This window comes from Apium graveolens, chromosome 6 (assembly GCF_009905375.1).
Source record: "Apium graveolens cultivar Ventura chromosome 6, ASM990537v1, whole genome shotgun sequence".
NCBI classification, from domain to species: Eukaryota; Viridiplantae; Streptophyta; class Magnoliopsida; order Apiales; family Apiaceae; genus Apium; species Apium graveolens.
In genome coordinates, this window is record NC_133652.1 from 36,114,189 (window position 1) to 36,134,487 (window position 20,299).

A 20,299-nucleotide genomic window follows, 5' to 3' on the forward strand; every position below is an offset into this window, starting at 1 on the left:
GTTATTTTGAATAATAGCGACATGTTATGAAACAGTTCGAAAACATTTGCAATATATCTTGAAGAAAAGTTCAGAAGTACTTGCCTTACAGGGTTTTACAACTATTACTGATCAACTCTGAGCTGACTCTGTCGCTCAGGCTTTATTTTCTATCCACTAGATCACTCTGGATTCGACCTCGACACTTAAATCCTTTGATTGGAACCTTATGGAGCTTTTCGACTGACCATTAACTATCTTTCGTCCAATGCCAATTCTCGGGCATTCCGACTAGAACCTACAAGGTCGAAACACCCTAACTTAGACACTCGATTATGCTTGACATATCCTCGCTAACAATCTACCCATGCGTTAACAAAACCCGACTCGTAACACATATATTATTGCAATACAAGCATCAGTTAGGGTTCACATCCTCAAAATCAATTCGGTGTTCATTTTCAGAAAATACGTATACTCATCATCGTATGAAATTAGGGTTATTGGTTTTGGCAAAACATTTTACTACCACATACAATCAGGTTTTGTATAAAACATACGTATATGTATTTACTTATACTCGCTCGACATCCTGATAATCCTTGGATACGCTCCCGTATTTCCGTAGTTCGATTTCCCGGAAATCGGACAGCGTCCCCTTTATTTATCGGACTACCCGTCGACACATCATCGACGTCAAATCAATCACAACCAGATCCAAACCAACTACAATTCAATTCCCAACCACCAATTTCAGTTAACAACGTCAATTCACAAATCCACCAATACCAATTAAATATAATTATTAATCGTATTTTATTCATTTAATTATTTTAAGATATTAGGACTCGGAATTAAATCATCATCGTCCACCGTCGACTCACCGAAGTTCACCGACGACGGCGGTAAAATTTATCGGTGCCCGATACGTGTCGGGTTTCCAAATAAATTCCACCGATTATTAAAACCAATATCCATGCACATTGAATTTGATATCACGAAATATTAATCAAAGTTTTCTGCACAAAAAGAAGAAATCCAAATTAGAATTACATCAGCCCAAAACCACTGCACATAGACGGACCACACCAGGCCCAACCAAAGCCCAACCAGAAAATCACAATCATAGAATCCACACGGTCACGCGCTGCACGAACACAGCACACACACACTATCACTCGCACATACGTACAAGACACACACACTAAAATACACACACCCACATAAGCATATACACAGAGACACACATATATGTAGACATGTAGAGCAACAGGGATAAAGCCGGGAAAAATCACCGGAATTAAACCGGAGAACAGAAGGCAAGGCGGAGCCGAAAATCGGCCAGAAAATTGGCCAGAGAGATTTAGTGAGAGCGAATGGGAGAGATTAAGAGAGGAGAGACAGAGTTATGTGAGACAAAAAGATACATGAAACTGTGATACTCGTGTGTACATTAAGCTGTTGCCACAAAGCAATTAAACAGGACACACAACAAAAAGATAAACGGATTACATTACACGTGTCCCCGACTCGTGTTTCGGGAATTATTGGATCGCTTTCTGATAAAATAACGAACCAGCTGCGCATCAAAATGCATCGAGAAATTATGAATTTTATACCAAAATAATAGAAATAATCAAGAGGTAATAAAATAAAATTTTCAAAATTTAATATGAAATTTTCAAATGCGCAAAATACCCGGATTTAACAAATTAACGAATAAACGCGCGGGTGAATTTAATCCCGAAAATTTCCAAAATAATTTTAAAATTCTCAGAATATTATAAACTTAAATAAATATGAGTCTTATAATTTTTAAAGAATTCCAGAATTAAATACATATTTTACATATAAATGTAATCAGAAAATCATTCAGGGTTAATCAATTGATAAAATATTGATATCTCAATTTTATAAAATCCTAAAAATAATTATTGTAATTATAAAATCATAAAAAAAAATTTAAAGACACTTCAAATATTCATACAAATAAATTTGCATTAAATATACTTTAAAAGTGAGACAATTCAATACAATTCCTTAATTAATCACGCGGACAACCCGATACATCATAAATCACACATAGATACTAATCAAACAACACATAGCGATCAAAACCAATACACATATTTTGTTTAATTAATAATTTCCATAATAATCACATATTTAAATAATTCAAAAATATACACGAGTCGTTATAATAATTCACGCAAGTATACGCGTTCACAAGTAATATAGAATGATTTCTAGTTCGTTCCCACAGAGACTCAGACTAATTATATTTAATTAACACTCACTCACCAATGTATGATTACTTCTCAATGTCAAGATAATAACACGTATGGTTGATTAACTAATTATTAACTACAATTAACTACAAGAATAAAACACTTAAATTATTACTTGAATTAACAATATTAAACACACATGAGATCATAACTTTATTACTACTTCATTCAATAGTTATTGTTATTACCCTTAGCATATAACAGTGATGATATTAATCGAACAACACGAAACTGGTAAAAGCCAACTTTCGTTGTACAAGTACCATTCTACCAAGCATCCACAATTAAGATAGAAGTTGATTAGGCATCAATTATGTTGAGTCCCTATATGTCTACAGAATTCGACAACATAACGATTTAAGCGCAAGTTATACATTATGATTACACAGGGCAAGTAAAACGGTTAGAGTTACCCACTAATCATGCATACACATACATGAACCTATGCTAGCATGGCAAGTTATAAATCTCAAGATTCACTGTCGCTTCATAAGAGATTAACAGACTATCTTATATGTTCGCGACGCAGATAAGACGAATAAGCACAACATATACTAGATATTATACAATCATCACATACCAAGGTATTAAACAACTAACTAAGGAAATCCATAGTAAATCCGCTACGACCCCATGATCACGATTAGCCCATGATTCATCACCATGGGTTCATATGAAAACATGATAATAACACGACAATATAAACTAACTAATTATTTATTAAATCCAGAGTACGTCACAAGAGTATTAAGGTTCAAAGTAAAGAAAACTAGCATCCACTATTACAACGAATAAAAGAATCACAAATTAACGTATGCTTCATCTTCTTTGTTGCGGTGTGCTAAAACGGTCTTCTTTTTTTCTCTCCTTGCTCCTTGCTTGATGAATACTTCGTTTTGTGAAACGCGTCTGAAGATTACTTATATAGAAGTCCACAAGAATCAGTCGTCTCAGAAGTTCAGTAGAACACGACTTAATAAAAATCAGAATTGAATTTCCCGACTCCGGCCGCCCCAGCTTCCCAGGCGGGCACCTGGCAGGCTTCTGGAAAAAATATTTTACTGCTCCTGATTTTGCTGAATTCTTCGAACATTCCCCCGAGACTGATCCCAAGTACTTTCCTAGGCTTATTTTGATGAAATCTCCCTACATACGCAAGTTACACCCTGAAATGCAAAACACTCGAAAGCGCATCAAATACACAAAATACTTGATTTCAAAACATCAATTAAAGCCATTATAAGATGTTTTAAGTGGTATAAAATACCACTTATTAGTAGAGAACTTGACATCTCGATAAGTATATTGGCTTATCGAGATCTCTAATCACTCTATTATTTTTTTGACTTGTAGAGGTCTCTGGGTTCTCTATAAGAGAATTTAGCTTGTCGAGATCTCTCCATTCCATGTCTTCACTTTGACTTATAGACATCTCTGAGTTCTCCATGTCTTCACTTTGACTTATAGACATCTCTGAGTTCTCTAGTGAATTTTTACTTGTCGATAACTCAGAGTTCTCTAGTGAATTTTGACTTGTCGATAACTCAGAGTTCTCTAATGAATTTTGACTTGTCGGTAACTCTGAGTTCTCTAGTGAAGAAATGACTTGTCGATATCTTCAATCTTCATGTCTTCAATTTGGCTTGTCGATATCTCTGAGTTCTCTAGTAGCTTTCCCGAGTTCTCTATAGGTCATTCTGGAGTTCTCGAATGACTTCTCTATAACACTAAATTTGTGACTTGTAGAGATCTTGACTTAGAACATTTTTCTCAAAACAGATTTATTCAACTCCAAGCTTCTTCATAATTCTTCTGAGGCATGATCTTCTTGATCTTCTTCCAGATAGAATTCTTAGGCTTGATACTGTTTACAGAAAAAGATTCTAGTCTGCTCTTTGACATTTTTACAGACTTTAAGTGTTACAATACAAAATGCAAACTAAGATAACAATACAACTTACTTAGGGTTGTCAATTTGACTTAGTGTTGTTATTGTACAGTCATGTCTTGCACAACAATAAGGCTAAGCTACAATTATTGAATTTGAAAAATTGAAGGTAAATTTTAAAATTTGAAATTTGAATTTAGTGAAGCCTTCTCTCTATATGAGTAAAAAAACTACAGTTGGAGCGCATAGCAAGAAACTACAATATATACTACCTCACGACAATGATAGGTTAAATCGACAACCTAAGTTGAATACTATGTTAAGATTTAGTGAAAAAGATAAATAGAGTTTATACGTATAAATAGTAATTTTAACTACAAAGATATAGAATGAATGTGCTTAGAGTGCAGTATCCCTGGAAAAATATTTGATAACCCTGCAGACAGTACTCACAAAATATATGGATATATATATATATAGAGTTAGGTTCTATGGAGTCCCCTATTTCATTGAAGTCCTTGGAGTCCATATATGTTCTGCAAATAAAATGTAGCTTAAATTATTGCAAAACGTATTATTTTTTGAATGATATTCTACAAACATCAGTATTTTATTGAAAATCTTGCAGATTGCATAGATTTTACAAGTAGAACGTTGCGAAATATATTATTCTACAAAACATGCTTAGTTTGCAGAACATAAATGTTCATGTTGCAGAACATACATAATATACTTGTAAATATATGAGATTTGCTTGATTTTACTGAAGTAATGATATTTGTGAAACATGTTTTGCAAGATAACACGTTTTAGAAGATATTTTATTTGCAGAACATAGATGGACTCCGATGACTCCAATTAAAAGGTGGACTCCATAGAACTTTACTCTATATATATATATATTATTTAGATTACTGGATCTGTAACTATTTACTAAAGGTTGGTTGTGGACATAATCCTAGGATCTTTTCATAAACATATAAGATTTTAAGAAAAATGGTTGAGACAACAATCACAGTCATACCTTACACTTTACTAAATTTACTTAAAAACTGAAAATTAATAATTTGTTACATGATCAGAGCTTTCGGACCAAGACTTGTCCTTTTTGGATGTTGGCATTGCGGAGTAAGTCTCAAATGGAACTCCACATTCTCCACTTGAGTCTGTCGTAATATAAACTCATTCGGTGTCAATATAATCCCTGATTTTTCACGTGAACATAGATTTAAGAACATCAAATTAGTACAATGAATCATTGACATAAATAAGAAAAATAAATTTATGGGAACCATGGTTAACAATGAATATTGATAAAGTAAAAATTCAGAATTATATATTAAATTTAGATATCAATTAAGAGATTTAAAGAGTTTATGCTACTTTGAGACCAATTAAATAAACATTCCATTATTTGTTTTAGATTCCCCCATGATGAAATAGAATTTTCAGAGAAATCCAAATTTTGAAGAATAATCTTTAAAGAAATTTCCAATTAAACATAAAAATTTGCTTGAGAGACATGGATGGAACTGCGTCATCACAGTCGTTTACGCGCTTTTATTTATCACCTTAATATATATTATAAAAAATGAGAACGACGATAAGTAAGAATCGACAAATGACAATAGCAAACGACACAAGTATAAATCCCTAGAGCGCTCAAAATAACGATGCATTATCTTGCTCGAAATATCCTTTTAGTTTCTCAGATTTCTAATCAAACACAAAATTCATTATACATTCTAGTAGAGCTAACAGCAAATCATATTAAAAGTATATGAAAGAAGAATGAAAAAAATCATAAATTTGCATAACATAAAGATGCAAATCATTCGAGCAGTTTATCAAACATATAGTGGGTTAGAATCATAAATATTAACCAACGTAAATAACTTATATACCTTTCTTAGATACCTTTAATAAAAATTGAAGAAAGAAAAGATAGAGTCACCTGCCGACATCGAAATATCTTCAAATTTACGATCACTGTTATATGAAATAATAAACAAATTTAATGTGGGAATACAACTAATGTATGAAGGAGTTAAAAATGTTCGATCAAATTTTAAACAAAATTTAAATTTGATAGAGAGAGGGGGAGGGGATATGTATTAATAATTTGAATTTTGAAATTTTGGGATGTATATTTGAATTGTCGGGGAAAAGAAATAGCTTCTGTAATAAGCTTATGATTTTCAATATATACATACGAATGTATACAGATGTAAGATGTATAATACAATAAAGTAATGGCAATGTACTCTAATTTTGCAAAAAATAGGAGGGTATGTTAATCATTTAATAGTATAAAAGCCTTCAAACTTTATATTGTTAGGTCATATTTATTTTATGGGATTATAATTCCGGAATAATTATTCGCGCATAATTAATCTCATCAAAATTAGTTATATGGATAAAATAAGTTTGGATTGAGTGTAGCATTGGACTATAATGCTTTAAAGTTTTATCATATGTTTGTTTTGTTTTGATGGATGGTATTTGAGATTTGAATATTTTCCTTTAAATTTTCTAATCTTATGTTTCATATAAAATTAAAATAAGGAGATTATAATCTTTTGAAAAATGATTTATAAGAGGGGATAAAACAATACTTCTCCCACCAGAGGGGATTATAGTTCTATACTCTATTTCAACAAAACAAATATAGGATAAGATAATTTAAAAAATTATAATTTTTAAATAACCCTTCACTAATTTTTTTACAAAACAAATATGAGATTAAAAAATTTAAAAAATTACAATCGGGTAGTGCTAAATGCAATAAAATTTTATTTCATGTAGTAACCAGAAATTACTACTACACCCTCAAAACCTATTAAATGTCCTTCAAACCTTATTAAATTATATTTTGATTATCTAATGAATGTTATAACTAGTTATTGCTAGTATTAATCCTATTAGCCTTGCTGTGGGCATGTATTAAATAATCAACTTGATTTTTTTTTAATTTTAATTTTACTTTTATGCTAATATTTACCTGCATGGCAAATTGAGATGATCTTACGGAAAAATTTTAATTATTTTTTTCCTAATAATATTTGACTTTAAATATGTAAAAACCCCACCAATCACAAGTCAATTCATGAAAATAATTAATTCAGTGATTAGAACGTATTTGTCGTTAACACCGGACAAACTCATAAATAAATATATGATCAAAACAAATAAAAAAATACCTAAAATAATTTGAACAAAAATTTAATAAAATAAGTTTTTTAAAAAAATAATAAAGGGAAATTCGTAACTATATTAAATTATTAGAGTGAATTATTATATAGATAAGAATGTATAAATCCATTTCACAATTTTAGATTAAATAGTACACAAATATTTTATTTTGAAATTAAGATAATATTTATATTTACTTGGTAAAACTATTTTTTAAAATAAATCTAAACCAAAATTTAAAATTTTATTTATAGATATAGAATATAAATTTAAAATGAAATTTTTACTCCTTTTTTTATGTTTAACGTTTAATTTTTCTGCACAAATTTTAAAATAATTTAACGGTATAGTAGAATTAATTCTTTTAATTTTACTTTTTCTATTTAAAAGTATATAACTCACACTAAAATTTACAAAAGTAATTATTTTCACTATTTGATCAAAATATCTAGAATTACAAGCTAGAAAAGTCAAACGATAAATTTAAAAAAAAATCTAAAACATAGAGGAATTTAATAAATAGTTTTTGTTTAAAGCGAAAGTTTTTTATTTTTTAACCATTACAATGAAAATCCACTAGGAACGTTATTATTAAATATCGCCAAATAACAAGCAAATGTTAAAGTTATAATTTTTCATTCAAACTAAAACTTTACTCCATTTAACAATCATGTAAGTACAATTTAATACCATAAAATAAAGGGTGATGTTTAAAAATACCAATTTTTTGGGTGTAATGGCTGAAAATATCCATTTTTAAAATACATAGCTGAAAATACCGTTTTGGTTACGCATTTTGTAATTGGGTAAGTGTAATACGCATTTGAAAATTGGGTATCCAAGAAAATTACTAAAAATACGCATTTGTAGTTTGGGTATTACCATTGATATCCGCATTTGCCAAATGCGTATTTTAAAAAAAATAAAAAAAAATAAATTGGATACCCATTTGATAAATGCATATCTAATACAAAATAGGATATCAAAATGGCAAATGCGTATCCAAAACGGTATTTTCAGTCATCCACTTCCATCCACTTCCAGAATGGATATTTTCAACCATTTACACCAAATAATTGTTATTTTAAACATTTTTTCTAAAATAAACAAACATGGCCTTCATTAGATAAAAAAGTAAAAGCTCACGACAGGCAAAAAGTTTCAGAGATCTACTTGCAGTAAAAAGCAGAATTGGGAAGCCTTCAATTCTTGAATTTTCTTCCCTAGTGATCTCCATCTCGTTGAATTTCCGTCAATTTTGAGGCGTGAGAAATGATTCAAATACTGTTCTTTCTGATATTTATGGAGATGGGTATGATCGTGATGTTCGTATTCAAAACCCCGTTGAGGAAGCTGGTGATAATGGGTTTGGATCGGGTCAAAAGGGGTCAAGGTCCGATTATAGTTAAAACGGTTGGAGGAACAGTTGGAGTAGTGATGATATCAAGTTTGTATAATGTCATGTCTATACAGAAGCGAAGGATTGAAGATGGTGAATATGTTAATCCCACTGATCAGGTTCTTTCTGCCAAGTCACTCCTTGAGGCCTCCCTCATGGGTACTCTCTCTCTCTCTCTCCCCCTCTCTCTCCCTCCCTCCCTCCCTCCCTCCTGTATTGTTAGTGAATTTTATGTGTATTTTAAATCTAGGGATTCCGATATATGTGAATTGCGTTATATGATAGATATTCTAGTTAAAGTAATTTTTATAGATTTGCTGTTATATATAGTCGATAATTAAAATGTAAATTTAAGCTACTGACTTGTGAATTGTAATTTTGGCATTATAATGATGATTTACACTAAAAGTGTATGATCTGTTAATATCTCGAGGTTTAGCCGTTTTGGAAGAGGTGGTCATTAACATGGTATCAGAGCTTAGGTATAGGTAGAGGCTTTGATATGGAGATCTCTCACTATAATATTATGAAATTTTATATGTTGTTTCGTTGTGCACGTCTAGGAGGCGAGGGAGATTTAATAGTAAATGATCCATATAGTGGCTTCTACCAACTTTGCGAGGTTTTAGAAGAGATATAGTCATTTTAGTTTTAACACTGGACTTGCTCTTAGAGGACCTATTAAGCAAGCTCTACTGGTAAAAGTAAGTGGGTGAGTGTCAGAGAGTTTAACCTCTTATGAGTTTCAACAAGTCATCTTGTTATATGCTGCTGCCATTTCTGAAATTTTTTCTATGCGCTGCCCTTTCAGAAATTTTACTATGTATGAGCAGGAGTAAATTTCGAGCTGAGGGACCGTGTATTCATTTTGGTTGTTCTTTTCTAAATGTGAATTGATACTGATTTAGAGGAAATTTGTATACGTTTTGATTTTGATCTATTCTTTGAATTTTAACTTTATAGTGTTTCAGTCTTAGTCGATAGTTTGAGATGTGGTTGACATGGGGTAGTTTAAAGGTTGGTAAGCATGGTTGAACCTATGTATATGTATTGGACAAATGAGAAGGGAAATAATTATAATAAATTTTTTTTAACTGAAGTGTGAGAGAGGTAATACTAGACTATGACAGAAGCTGCTATTGTATTATGCATCTTTTGGCTCACATAAGTAACATGTTGATCTCTTTTTTGCTCTTATGATTGACTATAACGGCAGACAAATTCACAACATAACTTTATAAGTGAATTTTAACATGTTGTGATATATCATTTAAGACTTGGCCTATTTATAAGAATTGATCTGTAAAGTAAGTTGCAAATTGCAATGCATTCAGCATATAAATTTTCAAATATGAGTTACATATATCAGCAAACGATATAGTTTAAAATACGCAATACTCTATGTCTATGTTCAGCTAACTGATTTAGACACCTGATACAAGGCTTGTATAAAGAGACGTTTCTTTCCCATTAAGGTCTTTAGATTTAATAGAATGCATCATATAACTCACTGAAAAACCTTTTTTGAGTTTTATATCCTCTAACTTTATGTAGAGTCTCAGCAGTACAGCTCTGTTGAGGTTCATGTTTTGCACATACCTTTTGCTGTCCAGTATGTTTCACTTGGAGCTAACTTTAGAAGTCTGCTAAAAAAATGTCATGCTTTTAATACAGTAACTGCTGCATGACACCCAACAAATTCATGTCACATTCCATGGGCCACTTTGAGTTATAGCTCCAGATTTAGAGTCATGGTCTTTTGCTTCTAAATGCGGAAGTAAAAATATTCTTTTGCGTAAATGATAAAGTTAGGGGGTGTTACTGACTTTCAGTATCCTTAATTAGTTATATGTCAGTTTGTCCTTGGAATCACAGATGCTGTAAAGCCGTAGTTTTTGTTTATTTGCCAGTTCATTGTATCTCATTTAGATGTCATATTTGTGCAGGTTTCTCCCTATTCCTTGCTTTAATGATAGACAGATTGCATCACTATATCAGGGAGCTCCGTATCCGAAGAAAGGGCATGGAAGCCGTAAAAAAGCAAAACCGAGTCTTTGAGGATGTCAAAGCTGGAGGTTCTGATGAAATTAAAGCTTTGGAAGACGAGGCTGTCACCCTAAGAGAAAAGTACAAGAAATTGCAGTCAGAACTAGAGGCCAAGACCAAAGAAGCTAACAATGCTGAGGCCAATGCTATTGCTTTGAAAAAGCAGTCTGAAGGATTTCTTCTTGAGTACGACCGTTTGCTCGAGGACAACCAGAACCTTAGAAATCAGTTGCAATCAGCGGACCAGAAACTGTCACGTACTGGTAGCAAGAAGGTTATTTAAGATAAATGCTTCATATTGATGTACTTTCTTGATACGTGTTGTGAGGCTATATAGTGACTAAATGGTGGAAGAGCATTCTTGGTTGTGATTAATAGGTGTCCTGTTATAAAAAAATTAAATTGTCCAAGTGTAGTGATACTTGTGGGTTGCCAACATTTTGTAGAGGGGAGCCAAATGCTAAAGTTTCTTGATTAATCAAATTGGTACCAACCAGTATTGTAATGATCTTTAACCTTGAGCATAATTTTTAATGAAGGACCCCAACAAAATATCACTAGTTGATAAGCTGAGGAGGAATTAGTAAACACAGGCAGCATGGAGATTAAAAATTAAAGTTTAATTATTCCAATCAACTCCAAGATTGAACGGCATGCATAATAAGCATCTGGGTATAGATTCTTAGAACACTGACGAGTGTTTAATTAGAGTGTAGAAGTATAACAATTGTTCCGAGCACAAGAGTTGCACTATGGCTAAGTTGAGATGCCATATACTACTATTTGATTAGAATTTAGAAGTATAACAATTGTTCTGAGCACAACAAGAGTGGCTCTGTGTCTAAGTTGAGACGCTATGTACGATCTGCATTACTTCCACTTGTCCAACAGTTTTTGGCATAATTAAAAAACATAACCAATGTGTTTTTCACTGTAACCAGCACTGTGACTGTGAGTCACTTTAGATGGAGAAAAGTGTAAAGTAGGGGGAGTGGATGACGAAAAGAAAATTAGTTCAGAATATCTGGATCTTAAGCCACCAATTCTGAATGCCAAAACCTTAAAAAACACTTTAAACCCATTAAATATTTTCAACACAAGGTGTTAATCTACTTTTTAATCAATGGCTTAAAGATTGAAATGGACATTAGCTGGTCATTTGGGACACTAAACTTCTTTACAGCTCTTCCACAGAGATAAAATAAATTTCCTCAACTTTACGAAGATCACGAGGGTCCACACCCGATCCAAATTTGTGCATGTAGTTGTTTGCTACCACATTTGCTTATACATGCCTTGTTTTTATAATCATATCAGGTCACCCAGCAGCTCGATATTTTTAGCACAACATTCCACCGTCATGACTTCTACTCAATCAAGATTAGTAAATAGTTTTGTAAAGGCAAATAAATAAACACGCTAATAAATGTAGAAATTGATTTGTGCCACAATTTTTTATTATACTCCTCTCAATTGCTTACTATATTCTAAAATATTTGTCGCTTCAATGTTTTGCGGGTATTTTAAGATAAGTGTGATTTTACATATATCTAAAGTACATGAACAGTATACATTGTTTTAGAATAAATGACATTAAACATTATACAATACATAACATTTCTAATCAAAATCGCCTCGGTATACATTTCATTAACAGTATGTTTGAATGAATCTGCGAAGAAGTGCTTTCTGATACTCAATATGTTTGAATCAATCTCCGAACGAGTGCTCTCTGATACCCAATATATATCACAATTGTTTATATTGGTAGAGATGAATAGATGATCCATTTTTTAAGTGAGTGGAACAATTGCATCTTATTGAATAAGCTTACGATCCAATCTTCTTGATGCATCAATTTTATAAGAATTTGCTACCTACTGATCCATGCCCTCATCATGCGCCAACATTTTAGACTTGTAACACTTTCTGCATGCGACAATATGTAAGTGTAGAGCTTGGATTTCATCGGTGGAACACTTTATACTTTTCAATGTCATATTTCCTACGCGGCAGGGGCAGCAATGATGAATGCAACATGCTGGGACAACACTGACTTATAACACCAATGGCGAATGCAATATGCTGGGACAACACTGACACGGAGCTAGGAGAGCAAATGGGATTGGATACTCTCGCAGTCCTAACCGTAAATGATGGATACTAGGCTGTGTGTGAGGCAATATGGCATATTATATGCTTGCAAGAAAAAAAATATGAAGCTGCAAAGGTAGATTCTGATGAATTCCCGAGTTTACAATTGTCTGAATCAAAAATTGCTAGCGTCTTTGGCAGGAAAACCTAAACTTTTTTATGTCTCTCAATTCTCAAATACTATTCAGGCCCAAAGCCACTAGAAAGTTCAAAGGAAGATTGGTATTTTGATCTTTAAAATTCTCTTTTACTGTAAAACCATCACACTAAGATTAATAATATTTGTTGCAGGTGTGGATTGCTAAGACCAAACTACATAACAGCGGTTTTCTTGTTTGATATTCGTCTATTTTATTTTTTTTTGCTAATTTTATTTGTTTCTACCAAATGGGATGTCACTGAAACAAAAAGGTTGCCTACTTAAAATCTTCACATACATGATACATCACATTGAACAACATACTAAACAATGCAACATTCAGGGCCTTGTAGTTAGAGGTCTTTACAGAAACAACTTTACTAACCGTAGTAAAGGTAAAGTTTACGTACATCTTACTCTCCCCAAATTTTGCTCTATGCAATACACTGAATATGTTTTGTTCGATTTAGAGGACATGTACAATTGAAACTATATGAGCAGGCATGAACTCACTTTCCCTTGCTATCAAATTTAAGAATTGGATCAGAGCCGCGGAAAAGCATTTCAATATTGAGTGCAGTGGAGAGCAACAAGCAGATGAAAATGACTACAGAAAGCACTGTGAGAATGAGCACTAATCCTGAAGCTGCTAGGCCTTTCACTTCTTGTGCATATGCTGATGCTGCCATTGCTAAGAAGGTTAGGGGAAATGAATACGCCCACCATGCCACGTTGAACTTCCTCATTGCTTTCTTGAACAATGCTGGCCTACAAGCCTGCAGATCACATGCAATTAAGCAATTTAGATTCACAATCAAACTAATGCAGGTAAGATATATAAACATCTAACTCGCATAATTTATATATTTTAATTAGTTTTTAAGAATCTATATTGCTTACCAAAGATGCAAATAGAAATAGGGAGAGGAAAAAGAGCATCTTGCATGGAGTATCAAAAGTGCCAGAAATTGAACTCCAGGCTAAGCTTGCCATACTTGGAGCAGCTACAAACAAGAAATAAACTGGCCGAAGCCTGACTGGAAGATGATCACCACCAGATAAACGTTGATAGAGGGTAATAAAAACTACCAAATAATGTGTCATCCCCAGGGTGAATATACAAGTAGCAGTCTCTTCCCACCCCATCTGAGCTGCTGTTCTTGCAGCCACCAAATTCCCTATAACCGATATTTGACTGGTTGGATTCGCCACCATTGAAAGAAACCTCTTCTCCGTAGTAAACCACTGTCCATAAATCTTTACATCAAGAATCAACAGGGGAATCACAAAGAGCATGCAAAGCCCTTGATAAATAGGTTGTTTTGGATTCAGAATCGGAATGCATTGAAGCAAGAGAAGCCATGCTGTCCAAGGGGTGAACATATAGTTCACTCCAACAAAGTGCAAGAATTCAGCTTTCACTAGGTGAAAATAGAAAATACACCTCAAAATGTAAAGAACTGAGAGCACAATTAAGGTGCAGAGTGCAATATACCACAGTAAAAGGAAAACTACCGAGGGTAATTCGGTAGAAAAATGATTGAGAGATTTAGGGATATCTTTGCGCTCACTTAGAGTCTTCCATAACAAAGCTTGGCTACACAGAGAGATGCATATTCTAAAATAACCTGCATTGAATGCCTGTAAGGGCTTCAAAATTATTTCTTGATCTTTTTTGTGAGCCAAATTGATACTAATATGAACCTCTTCCGCAAGTTCTTGATGATCAGCAGTTACTTGATCTCCCATTGCGATGATATATAATTATATATAAATGTTAAAATGTTTACAAGGAAAGAGTTGTTTGCTGCATGTAATTAATGGTTACACCATTAGTGTCACTTATATAGATCTGGTGCAGCTGATAAAGGACAAATGCAGACGTAAGATTATTGGGTAGCTCCATTCAACATCCGACTAAAAATCTTAATGCAGACGTCGAAAAAAGATTACAAAGTGTAAATGCACACTCATATATAATATTGATGCCATTGGGAGATGAGAGTTCCTATTTACAAATTAATAAGCACAAGTACTCATGCAGGACACAAAATGGAAGAACCAGTCATCAAAAACTGTATTCAAGACTGTTTGTTGGAAAAAAACTTAGAGAAAAAAGAAACCTACATTTTGCAGAGAACTTGTACTGCTATATTTTTTGTTATTTCTTTTCTTCCTGTAAAACTCAAGGTAAACTAGCCATTATATAGGCTTTACAAACATATTAAAATTAACTACTACTAAAACTAACCACTACTAATTAATGGGTAAATTACATGTCCATAATTTACTCCATAACTCCACTAGCCCACTACTAAACAATTCTAAAATAATATTTTTCTCTAATAATTAATCTATTGCTAAATATCAAATAATTAAATAAACAAATAATTAATAACTAAATTTAAGATTATTCCAACATTAAAAAATATAGCAGTACAAGTTCTCTGCAAAATGTAGGTTTCTTTTTTCTCTAAGTTTTTTTCCAACACTGTTTACTAATTCCTTGACATTAGCTTTGTGGTAACAAAATTGACCGTTTCTAAAGTAAGATAACCTTACCAGTTATTAGTTCTAACTTCTAACAAAATGTACTTTATGTTCGAAAAATCACGAGGCTCTTACTATTAGAACGCAAGACACATACCGCATATTAAGCATTTTATATTCATGCAATGATTCGGATTAGCCATCATCCTCGTGTTAAGAAACCAGTCGTTCTGCCTAAAGGTCCAAACAGACGAGGTGCACAGCACCATCAACAAGTACTAGAAAACCAATTCCTACTTGTGAGTTATGAACAAAAAAACGTTTACCAATATGTTATTTTTGATCAGCTGCTGCTAAAGTAGTATTTTCTGGTGACTCAACGTTTAAGAAATGTGTATCTTTGATACACGCGTATAACCATATACACTTAAAATAGCATAGCCTTATAAGTTCAAATTCATAATCCGTTCTTCTTAGGTAGAAATTTGAAAATGTCCTCGTATTTAAGTTACGTGACTAGTGATTCATCAAGGGGCGGTTAAAGGTAGATTATGGCTACTGTTATATAAATATATATAGATCACACGTGTTAGGGAGAGCCTCATGACATGATCCTTAATTAATTAGGTCATTTGGGTCCTGTATTCAAAATTGTTGATATGCAGCACTGATGATCAAACATTAAAATTCTTAGCAAATGTGCAAGAAATGCATGGTATCCAACTTGTGCACTTGTCACACATACATTGCTTGTGTATTCCAAAGTGCTTATATAATTAGTCTGTAATTAGTCTATCTCCTTTGTATATATACTTTATTTAGTCATGTACGAATTAATATGATTACAGTCCACCACTAATCTTATTTTTCAGAGCTTCTTACATCATTTCTACACCTTATTTCTCCTTACGATGGAATATTTTTAGTGCATATCTTACGACAAAAAACTTGATTCGTCACAAATACTTACGATGGAAGCTAAATCTCGTCGTAAATATCTATGACCAACAAGCGTCCCATCATCAGAATAATATTTAAATAATATAATTTGCCGCTTAATCATCCCGCCATGTTATACGATGTCGTTCGAACCTTAAGTTTATTATTTTCTTATATATTCGTAATTATATATGTAGGAAAAATGGCTATTATTGTGTGCAATACGAAACGATGTCGTTATGTTATCTTACTTACGACTGATAAGTAGTTTGTCACAAGTTAATATCTTACGACATATATTGACGACGTTCTAAGTTGTTTATTTTATTTTGCTTTTATTTAAAATGCTATTTATATATACTGTATAAAACGCTATATGAAACGATGACGTATTCTGTAAATTTACGACGGAAATATTTAGGAAACTCAACTTATGATGAAAACTAAAATCCGTCGTAAATTGTCGAATAGGTAAATTGGAATTTTTCCCAAAGTTGAAGGTAAATTCAACTTTTCTAAAAATTTTGGCGCCCAATAACTTGCGACGAATTTCGTCGTAGCACATGAATTTTTGTATTTAAATTTTTCAAAAATATTTTTTCAGCGATTTAATTGTGTTGATGTAAAAATTCTATCATAAATGGCCTTTTATGTTGTATTGTATATAGAAATGTCCAGTAAAGAACTCGTTCAAATGAAAATTAAGGGCGTTAATCTAGGCTAAACCCCGGATAAATTGAAGATTATCATTAAGAATTTCTTTATAAAGTCATTCTTTTTAGTTAAAATTTTGTAGGAATTTTATTTTAAGCTCCGGGTAGGCTCAAAATATTAGTGAAAATTCATTTACTAATTTCTAATCTTGATTCCGTCACTGGTAACAATTGTACCTAGATTCGGATGTTTTCAAGATAAAGTTCGTTCTCGACTTCTCCTATAAACCAAAACTTATATATAATCTCTAAGTATATCAAAATTTGAACATATTTAATTAATTTATTGTGGAGTAGTCGATCACTCTAAATTTTAAAGTTTAGATAAGTCCCAACTAAATCTTATATTATATTTCAACACTCCGCATCACTCAAAACCACAACTTTAAATTTTGAAGCTTTAATTTGGTTTGGTTATCCATGAAGTATACGCGTAAACTTTTCGGTGGAGTTTTACTTTCTTGTTTTGAAAGTATCGCTAGTACCAAAAACCTTCCACAATTGATAAAACGTCCGCTAAAGGAAGAAAATCCAATCAAGACTGGGTTAGTAGTGACGAGCGAGAGCCAATCTTTAATTGTCTCGCCAAGTTCATTTCATCTTAAATAGCCAGACTTCTCGTTTCTTTCAAGGGAAGATAGAGGAAGTCCTTTCTATCTTACTATTAGTCAAGCCTAAATATCTTTATCGTGAGAATATTTGGGTTGGCAAGTCACAAATTTGAGACGGTCGCTGATTAGAGCTCGATATCGAGCAATCGATCATTCCAAAATAATGAATGTATTAAAGGAGGGGTAAATTGGATCTTATAGTATAGATTTTAAAATTTATTAAATGGGGACCAATCTGTAGCAACTGTTTGCTATTATTAGATTGTTAACAAACAGTTTAAGGGCCGTTGGATGGGGGATTAACGGGTGAGATGGTACCCGGACCGCGGAAAGTTTCAGCGGTTGGTCTGGACGGACCGCGGAAAATTTCCGCGGTTGGGTGCTGTCCCCTTATCCCCAGCATCCCAACAACACCTCATTTCACCACAAAAACACCAAAATTTTGTAGAAAAATTCTACTCTCTCCAAGTTTACATTTTAGGCGATTTTCATCAAGAACTTCAAGTTGTTTTGTCAATTCAAGGTATATTTCTTGTCTTAAATTTCTCATTTTCATGGCGGATAAATTATTTGCTCGCATGTTTCGTCATAAACGTCAAAATGAAAAAAAAGAGGCTATTGATTGTAGTTTACATCTTGATAGTTTAAATAGTAGTGAAGAACCTAAAACCCCTGTATATGTTGAAGATGATGATTTTGTAGATAGAAATGGGCAATTTATTAATTTAGATGACGATTTGGTTGATGTTGAAGATGAAAGTGATGGAAATGAGGTTGAAAATGAGGTCGAAAATGATAGTGATAATGTTGAGGGTGAGGATGAAATTGATAATGTAGAGGATGCAAATTTGTATGAAAATGTTGATGGAGGGGGAGTTCCATATTTGAATCAAATTTTTCAAAGTGTGGATGAGGCCGGTCATTTTTTTAGGGCTTATGTTTTACGAAATGGATTTGCGATTAAAATTCAAGCTAGCCATCGTAATAAAGACAACGAGATATATGGTCGTTTATATGTTTGTAGGCTTTATGGAAAAAGTGTCGTCGCCGAGAGTAGTCAAAATAAACGGCGTAGAGAGGTTCTTCCTAAAAGCGAGTGCAAGGTGAGGATGTATGTCAATTATCAAAAGAAAAAAGGTCACTGGGAGGTAACTAGCCTTGAATTGGTACACAACCACGGTCTTGTTTCCCCTAGTAAGATGAATTTGGTACAACGAGAAAGACATGTCAACACCGCGACCCGTAGTTTGATAAAAACGCTTTATGGTTCGGGGGTTCGTAATTGTCAAGTGATGAATGTGATTGGTAACATTCATGGAGGTAATGACAAAGTTGGTTTCAATGTTCAACATGTTAGGAATGTGTTAAGAGACGAGAGGATGAAAAGGTTTGAGATTAGTGACGCCCAAGCGGGGTTGGACTTGTTGCATAGGTTGAATGAAGAAAGTGGTTCTAAATATTTTATTAGGACCGAAGTCGATGAAGAGAATCGCTTGAAGTGTCTAGTATGGATTGATCCAAGATGTATAATGGCTTACCAAAATTTTGGCGATGTTATGGATTTTGATACCACTTATCGGACAAATAGGTATGCAATGCCATTTGTCCCATTTACCGGAGTCAATCATCATTATCAATCGGTAATTTTCGGGTTTGCATTGATGCGGGATGAACACGCGTCGACTTTTGAGTGGATTCTTCGTACTTGGCTTGAAGGTGTGGGGAATAATCCTCCATTGACTATAATCACGGATCAAGATCAAGCCATGGAAAGCGCTATTGCGGTTGTACTCCCGAATACTACCCATTTATTGTGTTCTTGGCACATTAGTCAAAAATTCCCGGAGAAATTAGCTCATTATTATTCGGCTTTTCCGGAATTCAAGACGGACTTCAACAATTACATTTATAAATCTCTCACCGAATGTGTTTTTGAAGCTAGATGGGCGTCGTTTGTGGAAAAGTATCACTTGCAAGATCATAAATGGTTAAAGGGGTTATATGAGTTGAAGCACAAGTGGATTCCTGCATATACTAGAAACAAATTTTCGGCGTTTCAAAATAGTACATCGAGGAGTGAGGGGATGAATTCTTTCTTTGATAAGTATGTGAGTTCGGCAACGGGTTTGAAGGAATTCATTGAAAATGCCCAAAAAGCATTGGCAAGGCAATTCATGAGGGAGAAGGAAGAAGATTATGTCACCATTAATCTAAAACGTCCTATGAAATTGCATACCACATTGGAGTATCATGCTTCTTGTATCTACACTAAGGGAATGTTTAGAAGATTTCAAGATGAATTGGTCGAGTCTTCAAAATACTTTGTTGAAAAAGACCGACGAGTTAGTGAAGAAGGGGAGAGAATGGGGGATGTTTATACGTATTATAGTTGTTATAGGCCCATGTCCGAGCCTACGAGATGAAATGTTTATTTTGTGGCATTCGAGAAAGCAAGCTCTTT

At 33.2% G+C, this 20,299-nt stretch overlaps 3 protein-coding genes across 3 annotated transcripts; 2 read left to right on the plus strand and 1 right to left on the minus strand.

Moving 5' to 3' along the window:
• Positions 1-8,466: 8,466 nt before the first annotated feature.
• LOC141667963 (uncharacterized) lies at positions 8,467-11,307 on the plus strand. The gene is made up of 2 exons (XM_074474616.1): positions 8,467-8,905; positions 10,693-11,307. The coding sequence occupies exons 1-2, from the start codon at positions 8,620-8,622 to the stop codon at positions 11,073-11,075; spliced, it is 669 nt and encodes a 222-aa protein (XP_074330717.1). The 5' UTR covers positions 8,467-8,619; the 3' UTR covers positions 11,076-11,307.
• Positions 11,308-13,374: 2,067 nt separating this feature from the next.
• Positions 13,375-15,117, minus strand: LOC141668396 (S-type anion channel SLAH1-like). Its single transcript, XM_074475273.1, has 2 exons — positions 13,986-15,117; positions 13,375-13,861 (listed from the first exon to the last, which is right to left on the minus strand). Exons 1-2 carry the CDS (start codon positions 14,832-14,834, stop codon positions 13,595-13,597), a joined length of 1,116 nt encoding a protein of 371 aa, XP_074331374.1. The 5' UTR covers positions 14,835-15,117; the 3' UTR covers positions 13,375-13,594.
• Positions 15,118-18,392: 3,275 nt separating this feature from the next.
• On the plus strand, positions 18,393-20,261 carry LOC141664895 (protein FAR1-RELATED SEQUENCE 5-like). Its single transcript, XM_074470853.1, has one exon. It carries the CDS (start codon positions 18,393-18,395, stop codon positions 20,259-20,261), a length of 1,869 nt encoding a protein of 622 aa, XP_074326954.1.
• The last annotated feature ends 38 nt before the right edge of the window (positions 20,262-20,299 follow it).

Bases quoted from the DNA above. Each gene is read 5' to 3' on its own strand.
- LOC141667963 (XM_074474616.1), top strand. From the start codon at position 8,620: ATGATTCAAATACTGTTCTTTCTGATATTTATGGAGATGGGTATGATC. The intron at 8,906-10,692 runs GTACTCTCTCTC...ATATTTGTGCAG, and splicing joins CCTTGAGGCCTCCCTCATGG to GTTTCTCCCTATTCCTTGCT.
- LOC141668396 (XM_074475273.1), bottom strand. From the start codon at position 14,834: ATGGGAGATCAAGTAACTGCTGATCATCAAGAACTTGCGGAAGAGGTT. The intron at 13,862-13,985 runs GTAAGCAATATA...TGTGATCTGCAG, and splicing joins TATTTCTATTTGCATCTTTG to GCTTGTAGGCCAGCATTGTT.
- LOC141664895 (XM_074470853.1), top strand. From the start codon at position 18,393: ATGGCGGATAAATTATTTGCTCGCATGTTTCGTCATAAACGTCAAAAT.